The sequence below is a fragment of the Vulpes lagopus genome, chromosome 14 (assembly GCF_018345385.1).
Source record: "Vulpes lagopus strain Blue_001 chromosome 14, ASM1834538v1, whole genome shotgun sequence".
Classification (NCBI taxonomy): Eukaryota; Metazoa; Chordata; class Mammalia; order Carnivora; family Canidae; genus Vulpes; species Vulpes lagopus.
Window position 1 is genome coordinate 13,505,475 of NC_054837.1, and position 21,031 is coordinate 13,526,505.

Consider the following 21,031-nt stretch of genomic DNA (forward strand, 5'->3'; position numbering starts at 1 on the left):
CCATTAGCTGGAATACAAAGCAATTCTAAGGAATTCAGAAAATCTTTCTAGTCCACACTTAAATGGGACTGCATACTTTGGTACCTTAGAATGTATTTACATTATAATTTCTCAAAAAACAAATCATTTGCACTAATCAAATGTGTTAGCACAAAAGGGTGAAAAACGGGTTTAACACAGGGAAGAGGGATCCCTGGGTGGCGCAGCGGTTTGGCGCCTGCCTTTGGCCCAGGGCGCGATCCTGGAGACCCGGGATCGAATCCCACGTCGGGCTCCCGGTGCATGGAGCCTGCTTCTCCCTCCGCCTGTGTCTCTGCCTCTCTCTCTCTCTCTCTCTGTGACTATCATAAAAAAAAAAAAAAAAAAACACAGGGAAGAAAAATGCATCCAAAAATGTTCATGTACCTAGACAAAATGATAAACTATTGAATTGGTTTTTAAGAAATACTGGTTGGCTGGGGGTGCCTAGGTGGCATGGTCGGTTAAGCATCAGACTCTTGGTTATAGCTCAGGTCATGGTCTCAGGGTCCTGGGATAGAGCCCTGAGTCAGGCTCCACACTCAGCAGGAAGTCTACTTGAGGATTCTCTCCCTCTCCCTATGTCCCTCCCCCTGCTTGTGTGCATGCTCTCTCTCTTAAATGAATGAATAAATCTTTAAGAGAAAAAGAGAAATATTTATGGCTGTTACATTAAAAAAAAATCCTGCCTTTAGCTTATCCTCAAAAAACATCATTTTGTGTGAATTATTCATGTATCAGTTAAATAAATGTGCCACAGATGAGAAAACATACCATGCTGGATCAAGATTACTAGGTACAAAGAAAGCACTAGAAAAGATGTGTAGAATATCTAGCAACTTTTTCTAACATAGAGGTACAGACTCTTAAGGAGTTCAGAAAATTAGAAAATTATGGCATATGAACCCCTATCTAAAAACCTGATAAAAAATTGAATCCCAAAACAGCTATAATGGTTTAATAAGCTGGAACCATCAGTTTCTAAAGTAGATATGGGCAACATCAGTCCTTCATTCTTATAGTTGTCTGTATATGTCAATAATTACCAGTCTTTTAAGGAGCTTGAGTTAATTATCTCTATTAGAAAGTACTTTCCCCTTAGTATTTCAGCTTAGCATAAAATTTAAATAAGATTTCACATCCAATTCCAGAATATGTATTGATTGTCACTATATAGTGGCTTCTTTAAAGCAGCCTGTCCAGGGGTCTCTGGCATATAGGTCTATTGCTATCTGTCCAATGAACACAACAGACAACAGGCCCAACTTCCCAGACTTTGAAGTGCCATTGTGTTTGTGTGGCCTTACTAGTTAAGTCTTAAGCCCAAACCATCCCTATTAGGAACGAAGACCTGTCCTGAAGGTGTTGCAGAAATTTGAAATTTTCAAATTTCAAATCTGTGTGCTTTTATTGTTTTTGAACTTATTTTCAAATTATAATCTCACTTTTACATCATTTCTTGGATCTTTTTTTTTTAATTTTCATTTATTTATGATAATCACAGAGAGAGAGAGAGAGAGGCAGAGACACAGGCAGTGGGAGAAGCAGGCTCCATGCACCGGGACCCTGATGTGGGATTCGATCCCGGGTCTCCAGGATCGCGCCCTGGGCCAAAGGCAGGCACTAAACCGCTGCGCCACCCAGGGATCCCCATTTCTTGGATCTTAAGGATCATACCAAAAAATGAATAGTACAAATACTGAATAATTTTAACTATGGGTGAAATGTTTTTATACTTCTCTTTCTGTGACTGAGATAAGGAATAACCTGAAAAAGAAAATTGGATTAAAATCTTTTTTTTTTAATCTTATAATAGTCTCACAGTAATATGATATGTTAAATTGTTTCTTTCCTACAGATCACTGGTAAAAAAGCAGTATAAGCTGTTTGATCAAGATTTTGTAGACTTTCTATTTTAATAGAAAATTTTATTTAGAAAAGTTTTTTTTTAACTTTGAGTTAGAGATTATCAAGTGTAGAGATTGTAACAAAGACACAGAATATAAGGAAAGGTATGGAAAATTCAGTATTGGAATTACAAGTCATAGAGACAGAAGGAGACAGAAGTTCTTTTTTTTTTTTTTTTTGAGACAGAAGTTCTGTACTATACTGTACTTTCCAACTTGCTTGGAACATCCTCTGCCTTAATCTCTGCCAGTCGAAATAGAATTCATCCATAAAATCACCAATTCAATGAAACCTTCCCACATAGTGCCAATCTATCCTTATTTCTGTATTATAGTAACACAGGCTTTGGAATCCAATCGCCTTAATCTGAATTCTGGCCCTGGTACTTATTCACTGTGTATGTAGTCTTGGGCTAATTCCTCTAAGTCTGTGTTCCTTATTTATAAAATCAGGATAATAATAGAATCTACTTCATAAAATAGCTGGGAAAATTAAAAGTGATAATACATGTGAAACCCTGAGAACAATGCTCTCTTGTTAGTTAATATTATTTCTATCATTCATATACTCTCCACTATTATTTCTCATTATATTATATAAGTACTGTCTCTTCAGCCAGAGTTCCCAAATGCAGAAACTATATGTTGTATGTCTTTGTTTTTCTCACAGTGCTTAGCAAGGCATTATTCTTTATAGGAATTTTAAAAATATCCCAGAGAATCTCAGCATGGAAGGGATCTCAGAGGTCAAACTATTTCAAATTTTCCCCTAAATCATGATTTTCTCTTGCAACATCCTGGAGACAATCATCTATACTCTATCTTGAACACAGTATATATCTGTACTTTAACACAGCTAGTGACAAGGAATTCACTTTTCTCAAGACAGCCAGATTTATTAAACAGTTGTCATTGTCAGAAAATCCATCCCGAGGAGGTAGAAAAGCTAGCAAGCTTCTGGAAAATAATTCAGTAATACTCACTCAAGGGCTATACAAAGTTTTAGGCTCTGTACAATTCACTCCTGTTATTATATCCTTAGAAAACAACAATTCTGTCATACACACAAAAGTATTTATCTTAATAGCAAAATAAGGAATTAGCCTAAATGGGTTTTAATTTATTTATTACTTACTTACTTATTTTAGACAGAGAGAGCACAAATGTCTAAAAGTAGGGAAAGAGCAGAGTAAAACACAAAACTAAATAAAGCAAAAGATCACTAAAATTAAAAATGTGAAGATTAAGGAGGAACATATTTATAAAGTTAACATTAATGTTAAGTATAAAAGTAAAACAAATGTACATATATGTATATAAATAAATATATATAGACCATGATTAAAGCCATATACAAATATGTATATCTGTGGAAAAAGACTGGAGGTGATTGAACATATCAAAATGAAAACATTGTCAATAGGATGATAGGAAAGTTGGAAGATTTGCATTGCTTTTTAAATTATTTTAATGTCGTCATAATACTGCTTTCAAATTTTTTAAGAGAAAGTTCTTCCTTCTATTGAGCCAAAATCAACCTCCTCTAACTACTCCCTATGATTTTCATTCCCTACCTCTCCCTCTGTCCTTTGAAATTACATAAAATAAATGAATTTGAAATATTTGAAAATGGTTATCATAGTTTTAGTACTCTCATTCTCTGGTACTCCAGAGGACAGATTAAATAGGCAATGGTGATATCAAGGAGACTCAGTAAAGAGACTAAGTTGTCATTCACAAAGAAACGATGACAGACCAAATCAGTGCAATGGCAGTAAGGCCAAACTTAAGAAATACTTCAAAGGCAAAACAGATGGAAATGGTAACCAAAGGGTTGAGAAGTGAGAACAAAGAAGCTGAAAACATTCCTGGTCAAGCTGTTTGATAAAATTATGGTTACAACACCAACATAATGTGGACACCTGCGTGGCTCAGTGGTTGAGCATCCACCTTCAGCTCAGGTCATGATCCTGGGGTCCTAGGATTGAGTCCCACATCGGGTTCCCCGGGGGAAGCCTGCTTCTCCCTCTGCCTATGTCTCTGCCTCTCTCTGTGTGTCTCTCATGAATAAATAAATAAAATTTTGAAAAAAAAGTATATCCAATATGGCCAATAAACATAGGAAAAGATGCTCATCTTCATTAGTCATTAGGTAACTGCAAATTAAAACCATAGTGACATAAAATTACACATTCATTGGAATATCTAAAATTAAAAAGATAGAAAATGCCAAGGTTTGGTAAGGATGTAGAGCAACTATAACTCTCATACATTGCTAATGGGAGTATAATATAGCTCCAGTGGCTCCAAACCCCCCAGCCCTCTGGCTTTCTCCGGAGCTTGAAATTGTTTTGTAATACCTATTAAAACTAAATGTACACATATCCTTGACCCAGCAAATCTACCCTTAGCAGTTCTATTCCCACCATAAATGTGTACATAATTCATTGAAACAGATGTGCAGAATGTTCAGAGCAGTACTATTCATAATAGTCAAAACTAGAAAATTATCCAAATGCCCATCAACACTAGAGGAATGAATAGTGAAAGTGGACTACAACAACATGCAAGAATACGGATAAATCTCACAACGTAATGTTGAGTGAACAAATGGCTCATACTCCATGATTCTAAATCTATGAAATAAAAAATAAGGAGCACCTGAGTGGCTCAGTCAGTTAAGCATCTGCTTTTGGCTCAGGTCATGATGCCAGGGTCCTTATTTAATCTATCAAATGAATTATTCATTCTCAAGTTGTCCACTTTCATTTCCTTTTTTTAAGTAATTTCTTTTTTTTTTTATTTTTTATTTATTTATGATAGTCATATATAGAGAGAGAGGCAGAGACAAGGCAGAGATAAAGGCGGAGGGAGAAGCAGGCTCCATGCACCGGGAGCCCGACATGGGACTCGATCCCGGGTCTCCAGGACCGCGCCCTGGGCCAAAGGCAGGCGCCAAACCGCTGCGCCACCCAGGGATCCCCTCATTTCCTTTTTTTAAAGATTGATTTATTTATTCATGAGAGATAGAGAGAGGTAGAGACACAGGCAGAGGGAGAAGCAGGCTCCCTGTAGGGAGCCCGATGTGGGACTCGATCCCAGATCCTGGGATCACGCCCTCAGCCAAAGGCAAATGCTCAACCATTGAGCTACCCAGGTGTCCCATCATTTCCATTGGTAAAAGAGAAATTCTTAATTTTAAAAAGATAAAAATCCAGTTGAAACAGGCCCATTCTTTTCTTAACCTTTAATTTTTTTAAACCAGCCTATGTTAGCTACAGCTTCCTAGAACAGAATCAGAAGAAAGTTGCATCAAATTCTAAAGCCATCAGCATGTGTGACATTGTGAAAATACATTGTGAAGAAGGAAAAAAAAATCCTGTTTGGTTATATTATTTATATTAAGACTTCTCTTCAATATATTAAATATAACACAGATTTAAAGACCCAGAAAGAATCTTCAGAAGTTATTTACTACAGTCATCTCTTTAAGTAGGACTCAAATGATCTCAAGCAAATAAATTAGCATCCTAATTTGAAAATAGCTCCTGCTAAGATTTTATAGCATCGCTTCCCATTAAGCAGCCTGAAAAATTTTTATGTCTAACTCAGAACCCTTTTAATACAATGTTGACATACAGTAAACTTTGTTATACAGATGACAGGGTAGGATTTACTAGGGCACAGGAGGCCCTGGTAAGTACTCAACTCCAAGTCTCTACTGAAGGAAGTAGGAAAGTAAAGGGCTCAGAGCCCTATCCATCTGGCTCTAGTGGCTCCAAACCCCCCAGCCCTCTGGCTTTCCCTGGAGCTTGTCTCTCTTTCCTCATAACAAACAACTGACTATCATTCTGTTTTCACTCTGACTTAAGTTTATCCGTAACTTTTTTTCTCCCCCAACCTCCCCTCACTCAATTATCCCAGTAATCAAGAACTTATTTATACTTCCAGTGAGTAAGAATAAACACCTAGAATATCTTTTAAATCCTCAAAATGTTATCTATAAATGAGAAAAAGAAAATCCCAAATTTTCTAAATTCATAAAAGAAGTATATTGGAAAGTCTTTTTTTTTCTACTAGTTATTGGACAATTTCAACTGACAAAGTATATTCCCTTATTGAAGACAGTATTTTTTTTTTTTACAATAAAGACTACCTGAGGGCAGAGGCTAGTTTTGTTTTAGTTTTTTATACCTGGCACACTCCACTGGACTGTCACTGTGATATAACCTGTATAGGAATTCAAAATGTTAGCTTAACTGAAGCAATCAATGGAGATTCGCTACAGCTTTGCCTTACGTGATTGTTGCATTCCTCTTCTTCCTCATCGAAGTCTAGACCCTGATGAGCAATCTCGGTAGTGCTGTTCTCCTGAAAGAGATTGTTCTCCAAATCAGACACTCTGGTGACCTCAGTTGTGACTTTTACTTTCATGCTATGAAAACCAGTGGAGACCAATCCCACTTGCAGGTTAACAGGCTCCCCCTCGAACAGCAGGAGGTGTGAGTTTACCCCTTCTTTAAAACCAGGGGGTTGGTAATCATGTGGAGTCACTGCAAAATGGAAAGGGCAGAAAACCAAGAAAATTGTGAGTTTCAATAGAAGAAATCAAATTAGTCTTTCATGTGTAGCAACAAATATCTCTTTCAGATGCTTACAAAATTTCTCTATATAAAATATTATTTTGATACTTAAGGAATTTAACTAGAGGTCTCCACCTACCTGCATTATAGTAGTGGAGTTTCATAGTAAGTATAACATCATTAGGAAGGGGTCCAAGGTTCTGCATCAGTATATATAATTTACGGATCAGTAGAATACTGGCTTTCTTAATATCTTCACTGTTTGTCCCACTTTCAAAGCTTGCACTACTGCTATAACCACATAGAAAAACAGCATACTTTCAATCATATGTAATATTGAAAATCTATTTCAAAAAGAACAAAACTCTTTACCATATGATCAAATAAATATAAATATCACAACACTGGAGGCCATTTTTAGAATGTAAATTAGATCAGTGATTATACTTTTTGCAATTTATATACAATGGATTTCTTAAATAGCAAGTTCCCTTAAGTCATTTTAATTTTTTGTATATTTTTTATTGGAGTTCAATTTGCCAACATACAGCATAACACTCAGTGCTCATCCTCCCTTAAGTCATTTTAAATATGACTTGAAGTTTTAGAAATTTAAGTTACAAATAACCACATGCCATAATAGTGGGAACAATGGATTTGGAATTAGGAGACTTGACATCTAATTTTGGGTCTGCTGCTAACTAACTGAATGACCTGTGTCATTTAAATACTCTAGGTCAGTTACCTCACTTGTGAGATAAGCTTATACACACTTCTATATCTTCCCAGATTTTCTATTTGAAAATCAGTCATCAACTCTGGGCCTTTCTGCTGTCTAGTTATCTGTCAAAGATATCCCTTCCTCTTACTGGGATTGCAACAATGGTTATCTATTCTTACTTTTCTTCTTGTCCACACTGCAATAACATTCTCTATGCCACTGTTGCAGTAATATACCTCCCTCATAGGAAAATCTGCTCTGTTACTCTCTTGCTTTAAATTCTTTTAGTCTTGGGGTCAAGTCCCACATCAGGCTCCCTGCATGGAGCTTGCTTCTCCCTCTGCCTGTGTCTCTGCCTGCCTCTCTCTCTCTCTCTCTCATGAATAAACAAAATCTTTAAAAAAGAATTCTTCTTTTATACCAATTACCTTTCAATCAAATTAAATAATGGCATGCATACAATGCCCTTCCTGACCAGTCACACCCTCACCTCTAACCTCATCTGCATATACTACCCAGTTCTTCTCATCCACAGGTATTTGTATATGAGTTCATTTTGTTTGCTTGCATTGTGCTTTTCCCACTTCTTTTCCTGACTCTTGAATTCATCCTCACCTCAAGGAAGTTTTCCCTGATAATTCCTATACATTATTCCTGTTTATAATGGTTTATATGGCCCCTCTAGATTACACATGGTTCTATATTTCATGTCCACAGTACTTTTTGGTGCTAGCTACAGTAAACACTCAATAAATACTTATGGGATTAATGAATGAATATACAAGTCGAACCAAATTACCTTCTAACTCTAAATATTTTTTATTTCTCTCCAAAATTTTCTTCCTAAATTGGTCTTATATCTGAGTTGCTTCTAGGAAGGACTATCAGTGCAATATATTTGCACAATGCCTTTCACATAGAAGGCACTCAATAGTGAAAAATAATCTTAAGTAACTGAGCTACTGGAAGAAATGTGAATTCATAAAATAGGCATTATTAGGTGAATATATTTGCTCCTTTTTTTATTTTGAACAACAAAGTCTTGTTAACCAATTTGAAATAGGTAACTAGAGTGAAGGACTATAGCATTTTAGCTTATGGGATCTCTCAGTATATATCAGATTCATAAAATCACATCCATGTAAAATCATACTCAAGACTCCCTTGCACTATTTTAAAAGGGAAATTATCTTCACTATGGAAGAAATGATACGGTAATTTTGTATGACTGATCATTTAAATAAATGTCTATCTTTGGTTTCTAGGAAATTAGTAATATGTATTACCTTCTCTCCTCCTCAGTAGCTGAAAGATTTGGCTATTTCTGTTTTACTGCTCTCCACTTGGCATATGTGCCTTCATAACAAAAGATTAATCTGATTGCCGGTAGTACTTACATTTAAATTTTGGAGAGTAAAAGGCAACTGTTTAATGTGGGAGAATATCTATGAAAAGTGCTGTACAATCTATACAATGCTATATAAATGCTAGTTTATGATGATTAATATTTTAATTCTCATTCCTAGAACTTACTTCCTCTGCACATCTTAGTGCTGTCTGTAAGTTTTACAAATGAGAGGATGATTAAGGAAGTGAATCTCAAAGAGAAATCCTCAAACTTGCAGTAAATGATACAATAGAGCTAATAGCAGAAAACTGAGAATTAGGTCACATTTCTCCTCAGATTTGTTCCTTTCATGGGCACTCATTCTTTCAACTTAGAGCCTCTACTACCCAGGACTCTTCACCACCATCCATCCCCTCTACTTCTATTCCCTCTCATCAAGCAAAACTTACATCTATCTGAATTCAAAAGTTACTAGGATGGGAATAAATGTTGCTCTTCAATAAGACATCTCTACCTGTACTGGGGACCTTTTTAAGCAAATACCTTGTATTTGCTCTTTAACCTGTTAGTACACCTAAAACTTGGCATTTTAAACTTGATAAGAAAATGTAGTGCTTTCCAATCTTTTCCATACAGGGACACATATAGAAAATCACATTTGTATGACATACTTGGATAATAGATGAGAATGCATTTATAGGCAAAACAGTTCAGGATTTTCATCTACTCTAGATCCCATCTGGCTATACTGAGGACAGAGATTAATATCTTGGCATAGCAATAGAGAAACTTTGGGTTAGTGTCTACATAGAATCTTAGGAGTTCTTCAATCAACACCATGAAGACAGCCTCATTAATATAATTTCTACTGCAGTAATATCCACCAACCACCATAACCTCCAAGGACCACTACCATCACCACCATTACCACCAGGTACCATTTACTGGCTTTTTAATATACGCCAGGCATGGACAAAGCTTTGTATATGTATTGTAATTTAACAGCCACAGCAACTATAGGATGTAAATATCATTAATTCCACTGTGCAGATGAGAATACTAATATTTAGGGAGGTCAAGTAATCTGTCCAAAATTAGACAAACAATAGAGTATTCCAAGATAGATCTCTCTGCCTTAGGAATTGGAACTCTTAACCACTAAGCTTAACTACCTTTAGACCCCACTAACATCACCTATGAGAAAAAGAGGAAAAGAAGCAAAGGAAGACTCTACTCCCACCACTTCATCCATGGATTTCAGAAATTTAAACAATTATTTCTATTATTATTATTAATAGAGTTTTTGTAGGATTAGTGTGGGGAAGTTACAAAGGAAATATAAGATCTATCTATGGCTTCAAGAAGCTATGTTTACCTCAGTCCTATTTCTCATGTTCATTAAACAATTAGATTCTACCTGTCAAAATCCATTGTGGCTCCTTCTTTTGTGTATTTGAATTTGAACTGGTATATCTCAGTCACCTTCTAGAAATATCAAAGGGAACAGAGAAAGAAATCACTTACAAAAAGGAAATCCAGAACCTTATCTGGTAATAGGTGAAGAATATTTTTATTGTATACCTACTATACTACCTACATACCTTTTGGATTCACAGCACAACACTATTCAGGAGTAATATTTCCAGATATAAAGATAACTTAATTTTTCTTCTCCATGCCAAATAGGAGTTAGAAGACAAATTCTGTTGTTACTGTATCATAGCTAGAGAAACTAAGACGCAGAGTCAAGTATCTGACCAGGCATAGGTAAGTGACAGTGAAACCAGTTGAGAAACCATGTAACAGATGTTTATCAAATGTCTGCTTTGTGTTGGGCACTGGAGTCAAAGTGGTGAACATGACAAAAAAGATCCCTGTTATTTGGAATATATAGCCAGAGGAGAGAAACAGTCAACAAATAATAAAATAATTTCAGATAGTAGTAAGTGCTGTGAAAAATATGAAACAAAAGCTGTGATAGAGAAAAGAAGGGAGAGTGCTGATTTGGTTTGGAAGTGCCAAGGAGGCCTCCCTGAAGGGATAATGCTTAAGCTGAGCTTCAGTGACAAAAGGGGTCATGTGCAGATCTGGAGGAGGATGGAGTATCCTGGGCAGAGGTAACAGCAACACAAAGTTCTAAGGTAGGAAAATAAGCATCCTTCAGGGTCAAAGAGGAAGCCAAGTGGCTGGCAATGAGTAAGCAAGTAAGACAGTGTGGGAGATGAGGATGTGAAGCTTTATTGGCCATGATAAGGGATTTGGATTTTAATCTAAGTAAACTAGAAATATGCTGAAGTGTTTTAAGCATGGGAGTAATTTGCATGTTTTTAAGATCACCCTGGCTATTTTAATACTGCAGAAGAAGAAGTAGAAACCATGAGAGCAATTAAGCGGCTGCTCCAGTAATTCAGGGAAGACCTGAATGGCAACAAGAAAACTAGAAAAATTCAAAAAGGAACCAGGATCTATGACATCAGGTCTCATTTTTTTGATCCTGCCCTTAAAACTTTGAGATCACTGCTATTTGCTCTCCTAACTGTTAAGAAAGCTAGAAATAAAGAGGGACACATATCTTCATGAGAGACATACTCTATGTCAAATAAAATGATTGTCTTGTAGTTGGAGCAAATGTTTGGCCCAGATACATTGTATAGTTTGTCCACAGATCTGGAGAAGGTCTGAAAGACAGGTAAAAGGTATAAGTTTAAGTCCAAACACAAAAAATGCCCTTTATTCATCTGTTTCAATATTCGGTCTTTGACACTGTGGGAATGAGGAGGTTAGATTGATCAGAAAGTTTTAGTGTTTCTGTTACTTTTCTCTACTCTAAGACTTGTTCCCCCAGCTCTGCTGATCTTAAAACCTTAGCAAACAACTTAATCACAGGTAATCAGATCCTGGGTAAACTGGCTTGTGCTGCTTAAACTCTAAGACAACTGATTCATAGTGGACTTAATTAAAAAAAATATTTTTCTAGCAAAACAATCTACTTGGGAAATCAAACAAAATTTAGAAAGCTGCTTTGTGAGTAGAGTAGAGGAAGTATGTGATGCTAGAGGTGCCTACTGCAACAGGTTCGTCCAGGACAGGCAAGATACACACTTAACCTCTCCTTCACTCATGCTGGGTGTAATTGCCCTGCCAAACAAATGATGCCTACTCTTCCTGCCTGCCCATGTTTCTTTTTTTTTTTTTTTTCTGCCCATGTTTCACAACAAAATCTAGCTTCTCTATGCTCTGAGCTTTTTTTTTTTTTAATTATAACAAAAGTAGATCCTTTAGTAGCTGATCATTTTATTAACACATTATTTGGTCCCTGAAGCAATTCATAAGAGAGTTAGGTTTGTAATTGTTTTACACAAAATGCTAATCCGTTATAACTTCAATCTAACTCCAATTATGACAGAAGATATTTACAGCAGACATTCATCTCTTCTTAACATTGCATAAAACATTTTCTGCTTTTCAGATTAATGTGTTGCCTAATAAAGAGGGGCCTTTAAACCACTCAGCGACGGTTTCTGTTACTCATACTGAATATATTCACAGATACCAAAGCAATAGCAACATATATAGCCTTTCCTCCTCTACATTCCAATCCATTGGCAAGACCATCCAGGCCCATCTCCAAAGCCTATCCCAAGTCCATCCATTATTATCACCCTTCCAAACTACCACTATCTCTTTTCATCTGATCTCCTTGCTTACAAACTATTCCTCCAGTAATTCATTCTCTGCTCTATAGCTAAAAAGTGCTTTTGAAAATACAAATCAGACTATGTCACTCCTTCGCTTAAAACATCCCAACAGTTCCCATTGCCCTTAGAATAAAATCCAAAAATTACCTTAGCTCATGAGATCTTACACTTCTGCTTCTTTCCCTGCTACCCACTAAGCTCCAGGCTCAGGGCACCCTTTCTGTCTATGAACATACAAGATGCCTTGCTAGCTTAGGGCCTTTGCACAGCTATACTCTGGAACATGCTATCTCCAGTTGATGATGATAATATTTGGGCACTTCCTAAATGCTCTACATCTATTCATTCTTATGTAGTCAATACTCTTAAGTAGGTATCCTTATCATAATTATACATGAAGCTAGTAAATGTTAGAGCTGGGATTTGATCCTAGCACCTACAATGTTAACTATTGTGCTATTCTGCTAGTCATATGCCATTGTCTCTCACAGACCTGCATAAACGGACTCCTCTAGCCCTTCAGGCTTAGCTCTGAAGGCCTTCCATAGGCTGCACACTAATCCCTCCTCCCCCTTCCCTGCCTCGGCACTCTCCAGCACACTACCTTTCTTTTATTTTCTTCATAGCAGGAGGACTATCTAATACAAATTTTGTTTATTGTTTATCCTCCCTTGAGGATATAAGAATGTAAGCTTCCAGAGAGCCGGGACCTTGTCTATCCCATTAATTCCTGTGTTTTTATAGCTTGAGCAGTGCTAGGCAGACAGAGGGAAACCAATTAATATTTGCTGAATAAATAAATATTCAGCTGGGAAAGAGTTCACACTCAATTAGGATTTCATCCTACAAACCTTTCCTTAACATATTTACATTTTGGTTTACACAATTTATTAATACCCTCCACACATGTTATAGAGTGTATCTGTAGGAAAGCTACACTACCCCTCTTTACTACTTCAGTTACTTTTGTCAGTTCATCTCTGTCATGAAATGGAGCAACCAAAACAAAACTTCTAGTATGGAAATACCACAGCTTTGTGCAATGCCCAAAACTCCATTGGCCCCTGAAATGGGTAAGCACACTTATTTGATTTAAGATGGAGGTGTGCAACTATTGTACAGTTAAAGAATCTTCACAAGATTGCTACAAGTTTTAATCTATACGTAAAATATATTTCTGCTTCAGGTATATATTAATAATATTGCTATTGTTCAGTTTTGTTTAGGGAAGGATATACTTCAAAAGATACGAGTCAAGAAACATAGCACAATATCAGATAAACGACAAAGAAAGACTGTGTTTACATGAGAAAGTTGTTTTGTAATTATATAAAAGAATGAGATTAGAGAGGTAAGTGGTTGTACCGGTGACTTAATGCTACATATCAACTATAAAATAGTGCAATCCTAAGGATACTTTTAGGCATTATGAACATTGCTATCCCATAATTATATTGTACTTATCACTGACTTGGTTTGGTGTTCTTTTGATCTTTTAATATCTTCAAACATGCCACTAAAATTTCTAGCAATCAAAAGTGTGCCATGAACACATAGAAGTTATGGATCACTGCTATATGGAACAATCTGTAAGCATTCAAAATATTTTTTCTGGGTTATAAATGATAGCTCAACACTTCATAATATAAGCTTTTGTTTTCTAACTTTATTACTTTGCCTGCATCAAAGCTCATTTAACAGCACCCCCTCACACACACACCCTCCACCCAAGAGTTTTCTGTAGTTAAGCCCAATCTGCTCAACATTTCACTACCTCAAAAGCATCAGTCTCAGATTAGGAGTTTTATATGCATAAGAAAGAAAACAAAATAATTCATTGCATTAATAAAGTGATGGATTTATTAATGATTTATCAGAAAGTTTTAATTTGGGGAACTTCCCCTCAAACCTTCAAGGTAAAAAAAAAAAAAGCATTTTGAAACTAAACAAGACACAAAGATAAAAAGGAGTAGTCAAGCATTGAGGAATTTTTACCCACCTGCATGTACCAGTTTTCCTCTACCCTGCTCAAACAGTTATTTATAATCTACCCAAGAAAGGATATTAAAGGCTAAAAATGCTTAATTTGTCTTGAATACCACCAGTTAGGCTAAAGTCATAGACTTAAGAAGAAAAATTGAAAGCAAAGAAAAAGGAAAAAGAAAAAGGAAAGAAAGCTAGGAAGAAAATAAAGAGAATAGAATGAAAAGAAAGAACAAAGAGCTTTTCCCTCCATATCTGTGCCATTCAAAGTAGTACAAATAACAGCTGCCAGTACAACCACAGCTGCCATTCAAAGTAGTACAAATAACTAGTATATGTCCAGGACTATGATATTCACTCAGGGAGACAGAAAACAAGACAAGACACTTGTCCTCAAGAATTCAAAATCTGGTTGAAGACATAAGTTAATCTACATAAATCAACAGAGAGTGTTATATTGTGGGGTCCTGTTGGAAAAGGAATTTAGAGAAGGAAGAAATTAGTGTGAACAGTATAGGCCAAGAAGCTTTCTTGGGAGATTTGGACATAAGTTGGCCTAGAAGATGAGTAGGATTCAATAGGGAAGAAATTAAGAGAGAGAAGGAGTAAAGATCTGAAACTCTATAAAAAGGTCAAATAGGAAAGAATTTATTTGGCAAAAAAGAGAAAAGTTTAGAATTATGCCATATTTTCCAAAAGGCCACAAACAGAAAGGATTCAAAATCAGTTAAAATAAATAATAAAATGTGGTTTTTATACACACAGAGATTTTTAATTTTAACATGTTAGGGAATAGGCTCCTCTATGTTTTTTTTAAAGTTTTTTCAACATCCCTAAGTAGTTTTTAAAATTTCATAATAAAGAATTGATGGTTTATAACAAAACATACTGACAGAGTTCATGATGAGTTACTTTGCTCATATAGTAATCTAGTAACATAATCAGTAGGCTCAATTCAGGTAAACACATTTAAAATAAAATCCCCTCTCAATGTATTCTTACCTCAGGTTCCTTGGGATTTGTGTAAAGCTGTTTAAGGAGAAATAAATAACATTCAATTTCTGAAACTTACTAGATTACTCCTCACAGAATATATTTTCTATGTGAAGAGTTCAATTTGTGCTCTATTAATTGAGGACTGAGATATACATATTTCAAGATAATTTGTTATGGTTTAAAAATGTTTAAATAAATCAAATATTTAAGACTCTCCATGTTATCTTCTCATTTTCTTTCTATTCTTAACTATATATACCATGTTATACTCAGAAGCACACAAGACTTCAAAAAAAGTCTATACAACCACAAAAACAAAAAAACCCCGAGGCTGTAATTTTTAAAAAATGAAATCCTGATAGCCAATATATGAAGCAAACAGTATATCCTTATATATTTTCCCATGTATTGTAATATACCTAAGAAATACATAATTTGTGATCTTTCATTAAAACTTCTGATATTACTCAGCCATTAGAAATGACAAACACCCACCATTTGCTTCAATGTGGATGGAACTGGAGGGTATCATGCTGAGCGAAATAAGTCAATCGGAGAAGGACAAACATTATATGGTCTCATTCATTTGGGGAATATAAATAATAGTGAAAGGGAATAGATGGGAAGGGAGAAGAAATGGGTAGGAAATATCAGAAAGGGAGACAGAACATAAGGACTCCTAACTCTGGGAAACGAACTAGGGGTGGTGGAAGGGGAGGAGGGCGGGGAGTGGGGGTGAATGGGTGACAGGCACAGAGGTGGGCACTTGACGGGATGAGCACTGGGTGTTATTCTGTATGTTGGCAAATTGAACACCAATAAAAAATAAATTTATTATGAAAAAAAACTTCTGATAAATTATATTTTTTTATTCTAAAATGTCATAGGACAGATAAATTTAGGGAGAAGTGGGGATAGTACTATTTTAATGTTTTACCTGCCAAAAGACAATAGAGACATTGGTTTGGTCTTTTTTTTTTTTTTTTTTTTTTTTTTTTTAATTTTATTTTATTTATTTATGATAGGCACACAGTGAGAGAGAGAGAGAGGCAGAGACATAGGCAGAGGGAGAAGCAGGCTCCATGCACCGGGAGCCTGACGTGGGATTCGATCCCGAGTCTCCAGGATCGCGCCCTGGGCCAAAGGCAGGCGCCAAACTGCTGCGCCACCCAGGGATCCCTGGTTTGGTCTTTAAATGTGTACTTACTGTAAGTACTGCCATGTGTAGCTTCAAGAGAAAAGAAAACCACTGTTATTATATACTTCTACTGATATTACTGTTATTTCAAATAAAGGCTAATTAAAACATGATTTCAAAGAGGTTCCAAAGATTTGGGTAGAAGATCTGAAAAAGGGATACTAATTCACCCTTCATTTGAGTATAAATTTACATACACAGAGTTCTGCTGGAGAAGAGCAATGCAAAAAAAATACATACATGCATACATACATATATATGTACTTTCTATAAGTTATATTTTAGTTTGGGAGGCAAAAGATATACAAAATAATTCATTATTACTAAACATTAAATATGCCACCAGTATCTCCAAAAAATCGTGTCTTTTAAAACTATTCTAGAAAAACAAAAATTTTAAAGTCTGATAAGTCTACGAAACCCTTGCCCTACCTACATACATATTAATATAAACAGATTCTCTCTGCTTGAAAAAGTAATCCAATATATAGAGATATAATCTAGCCTCTGATAAAAATTTTAAAACTGGAATACAAATTAGAAAATTTCTGGACCAGAGGTGCCTGGCTGGCTCAGTTGTTAGAGCATATGACTCTTAATCTCAAGGTCATGAGTTCAAGCTCCACGGTGGTCATGAAACCTAGTTAAAATTTTAAAACTAAATATATAAATAAAAAATTTTAAAGGTCCCAATCCATAATTTTATATCAAATTATTCACCTTTCTCACCCAAAGGACTAAAACTTTAGTGACACTGTGTGGCTATTTTCGTTACTGCATACAATTGATTTTAAGACTACACAGTAAAACTCTAATTTATATTATATGACTAATAGTTCATTCATTCATTCATTCATTCATTCAAAAATAGACATGGCCCCCGATCTCAGGGAACATGAAGACCAACAGGAGAGAAAACAAAAACAAAAAAAAAGCAAACAGATAGGTACATAATTACAATTGTGTTAATTGCTATGACAAAGTAGCACAGGGCACTTGAGAACATGAAACAAAATGACAATCTAAGCTGGGGTAGAGGTGTGTGTTCCAGGAAGACCTCTCTAAGAAAGTAGGCTGAGACCTGAAGGATATTTAGGGTGAGACCTGAAGGATAAATTGGAGCTAGCCATGTAAATGGTATGGACAGGGAAGACAATTTTGCAGGCAAAAGCAACAACCCATATAAAGGGAAAAGGCACTTGGCATGTCCTAGATCCTTGTGTGGCTTTAAAATGGCTAGCAATAGTGAGCGCGATGACATTTAGAAAGGCAGGTAGAAACTAGATCATACAGGTTCTCTGTGAAGGACTCTCAACTTTATTTTAGAAGCCCTGGAATATTTTCAGGCAACAGATTGATATTATTAGATTTCTGAAAGAATGTAGTGTGGATAGTGAGTTGGAATGGTAGGGGACTGAAAATGGGAGTAAGAGACAGATTAGGAGGCTTTGTACAATATAGTCTCTTCTTTATAACAATCTAAAAATGCATGCATGTTTAAAGAATTTGAGCATAATATGAATTACAAAGGAAAGAGGGTAAAATCTCCCAAAATTTCACTTGAAATAATCATCATCTTCTACTGAAGAACATTTTAGATACTCCAATTTGACTTTACTCAAACTATTTTTAACACATTTATTGTTTCCTAGTAGGAAATCAAGAGACTAACAACTGAAAAACAAATATAAATACCACTAAGAGGCTAAGTCATCCATCTAAGGTGTTGTCATTTAATCTCCCAACACAGTAAATTTAATTAATTCAGTCATACAGGTAGTCATTTCAGTAAAATAAATCCATCAAACTAGGTAGATAATCTTTTTTACATCACATTGCTATTTTAGCACATGTAACATTGTAATTATTTAAGAAATGACACTCCTTGAGTGGAGGGATCACACCTTTCCCTCATTTTTATCTCATCCAGTATTTAGGTACAATGTCTGTTACAGATCAAATAAAAAATGAAGAGAGGAAGGAAGAGAACGAAGGAAGGAGAGGAGAAAGGAGGGAAAGAACAAAAGTAGAGACAAAGAGAGGGTAGAAGGGAGGGAGGGAGACAGGGAGGAAAGGGGAAAAGAGTTAACATTTACATAGTGTTTATTATATGCTAGACATTGTTCTAAACATTTTAGACCAGTGGTTCTCAAAGTATGGTCCCTAGACCAGCAGTCTCAATATCACCTGGAATTTATCTGAAATGGAAAAGTCTCACATGAGAGATTTTGGGGTGGGGCCTGACAATGTGTGTTTTAACAAGTCCTCCAGGGGATTCCAATGCAAACTAACATTTGAAAATCAGTGCTTTAGATTAGTTCATTTAATTCTCAAAAAACCCTAAGAGGTAAGTTCTGTTATTATCCCCACTTTGTATATAAAGCAACTAAGGTACCAAGAGGTAAGTACTTGCCCAAGATTACACAGGTGTTAAATCCAGAACTGGGATTCCCTTTAGACTGACTCCAAAACTTGTGCTCTTAACTATTTTGCACTGCCTCTCAATGATGGATGCTCAATAAATGTTGCTAAATGAATGGATGAAGGAGAATGAATGAGTAGCGTTTGTATGCTGGTGATGACTTTCTCCATTTAAACCTGTCCAAATACTAAGGGCCTTCAAAGTTCAAAAGCCATTTTCTCCCAAAGATTTCCCTCATGTTCCTTGCGAAATACAACCTCTCCTTTTCCACACTTGTATTGCACACAATCAGTATCTTTTCTTTAGCGTGTATATATTTCTAATGAGTATTACGGGTATTTATATTTGTGATAGAGCTATAGTCAAAATATCTGATATTTTGATATAAAAATGTAAAAATTTTTACATTTTTATGTAAAAATATCAAACTGATGTGGAAAAAAAAATCAGTATTTAACAGCCCAATATGGCACAGGTACTGGCCAATCAGAAAGGATGCCAACTTAGCTTTGGTTGCTGGGTTCCTGGAAGCTCCTCTGGGCCAGATGCTAACCCTTTGGTTGCTAGATTATGGATAGGACTAGGGAGATCCCAAACGAGACAACGGTGAGGTGAGGGGGAGACAATGGTGGAGGTCACTAAGGGTCCTCGCAAAACAGCTATTTATCACCTGATATAAAGTATTTCAATAACTTAATAACAGGCACAGCCGGGCCAGTGTTTATCAGCCATGCATATAAATATCATTTATCTTCTGCCATGGTCTAGATCCTTGTGTGCACAACCCATATCTGTTTTAATTTTGTATCTCTCAGTTTCCCAGGTCAGTGTTGAATGAATTATAAAAAAAAATAACTGTTTATTGTAAAAGGAAATGTATGAGTGCAACTAAATAATCCAAGATAAGGCTTATTCACCTCAAAATTTCTTAAGGGAATATGAATTGAGAAGAATTTATTTATTTATTTTTAAAGATTTTATTTATTTATTCATAGACACAGAGAGGGGCAGAGACACAGGCAGAGGGAGAAGCAGGCTCCATGCAGGGAGCCCAACGTGGGACTCAATCCGGGGTCTCCAGGATCACAACCCAGGCTGCAGGCGGTGTCAACCACTGAGCCACCAGGACTGCCCCAAATTGAGAAGAATTTAAAAGAAGATTTGGATGGGAAGGAAGAGGGAAACAGTGGTAGAAAGTTCACTTATATACATTTTGTCTCTTCAACTAGGACTAGAGCCTCTAATTTTTACACCCTTCATAGCTGTCTTGGGCAGCAAGAAAGATCTAATGCACTTAAAATTCAAGCTGCATTTTTAAAAATCCAAGGTACAATACTAGCTATTTGAGGGAACAGGTTATATACATGAACCAAACATAGTTAATAAAATAATTAAAATAGAATAAAAACTAATTATTCAAGTCCGTTTTTTCCTTTCATATCTGTGAACTGAATCACAACTATTTTGAACATGTTCAATGTGCTAAATGCCAGATTCTTGTCTCCCCTGTCCCACATCCTCTGGATCTTTTCCAGTGACTTCAGAGGAAATTCTGTGGTCAAAAAGATATGAGTATGTAAAAGAGAAAAATGAAGGTTTCCTTTCTAATCGATGAAACCAAGACATCAACAAGACAGCAAAGACATAAAAAGAAACTTTCATAAATGCAAATGTAGGCACTAGTGCGCTGTTAATACACAACAACAAAATAAAAGCTAAACTTTTTTTTAAGGTATAAAAGGTAAGTCTTTAATTATGGTGTAAATTTAAAAACATTCTTACGTATTTCTTTTCCAAAGCATCAAAACAACCTTGGATCCTGTCAAGAAATAAATGTTTGATGTCAATTTGGGCCAGATGTAAAAGCCAAAAAAATTCCAAGTACAGAACTGATTTATAATTTTTGTTTTTAAGTACATTAAGTAGGTAATCATTTTACCTTTCCCATTTGAGCTTTTTTGAAATCTCCCAGTGTCATTTAATATGTTGTTAGATCTTTACAGGTAATAGGTAAACAATTTTAAGGTAGAGAACCCCATCTTACATTCCTTTTTGTCTGCCATAATGTTTAGGATACTGACATGCATATGAGGAGTAATCAAATTTTGATGGATATTTTTCTTTTTTTTAAATTTTTGTTATTGAAGGTGACATACA

The 21,031-nt window shown here is 35.7% G+C and overlaps 1 protein-coding gene across 4 annotated transcripts in view; it reads right to left on the reverse strand.

Moving 5' to 3' along the window:
- Positions 1-21,031, reverse strand: part of HORMAD2 (HORMA domain containing 2) — an 86,927-nt gene that overhangs the window by 48,184 nt on the left and 17,712 nt on the right. For 3 of the 4 annotated variants that reach the window (XM_041729323.1, XM_041729325.1, XM_041729324.1), the window contains 6 exons: positions 20,657-20,693; positions 16,462-16,482; positions 15,261-15,287; positions 9,995-10,062; positions 6,648-6,799; positions 6,225-6,478 (listed from right to left, as the gene is read on the reverse strand). In XM_041729323.1, the coding sequence (XP_041585257.1) occupies positions 6,225-6,478; positions 6,648-6,799; positions 9,995-10,062; positions 15,261-15,287; positions 16,462-16,482; positions 20,657-20,693 (559 nt within the window). The remainder of the gene's footprint in view (positions 1-6,224; positions 6,479-6,647; positions 6,800-9,994; positions 10,063-15,260; positions 15,288-16,461; positions 16,483-20,656; positions 20,694-21,031) is intronic. The other variant, XM_041729326.1, reaches the window with a different exon arrangement.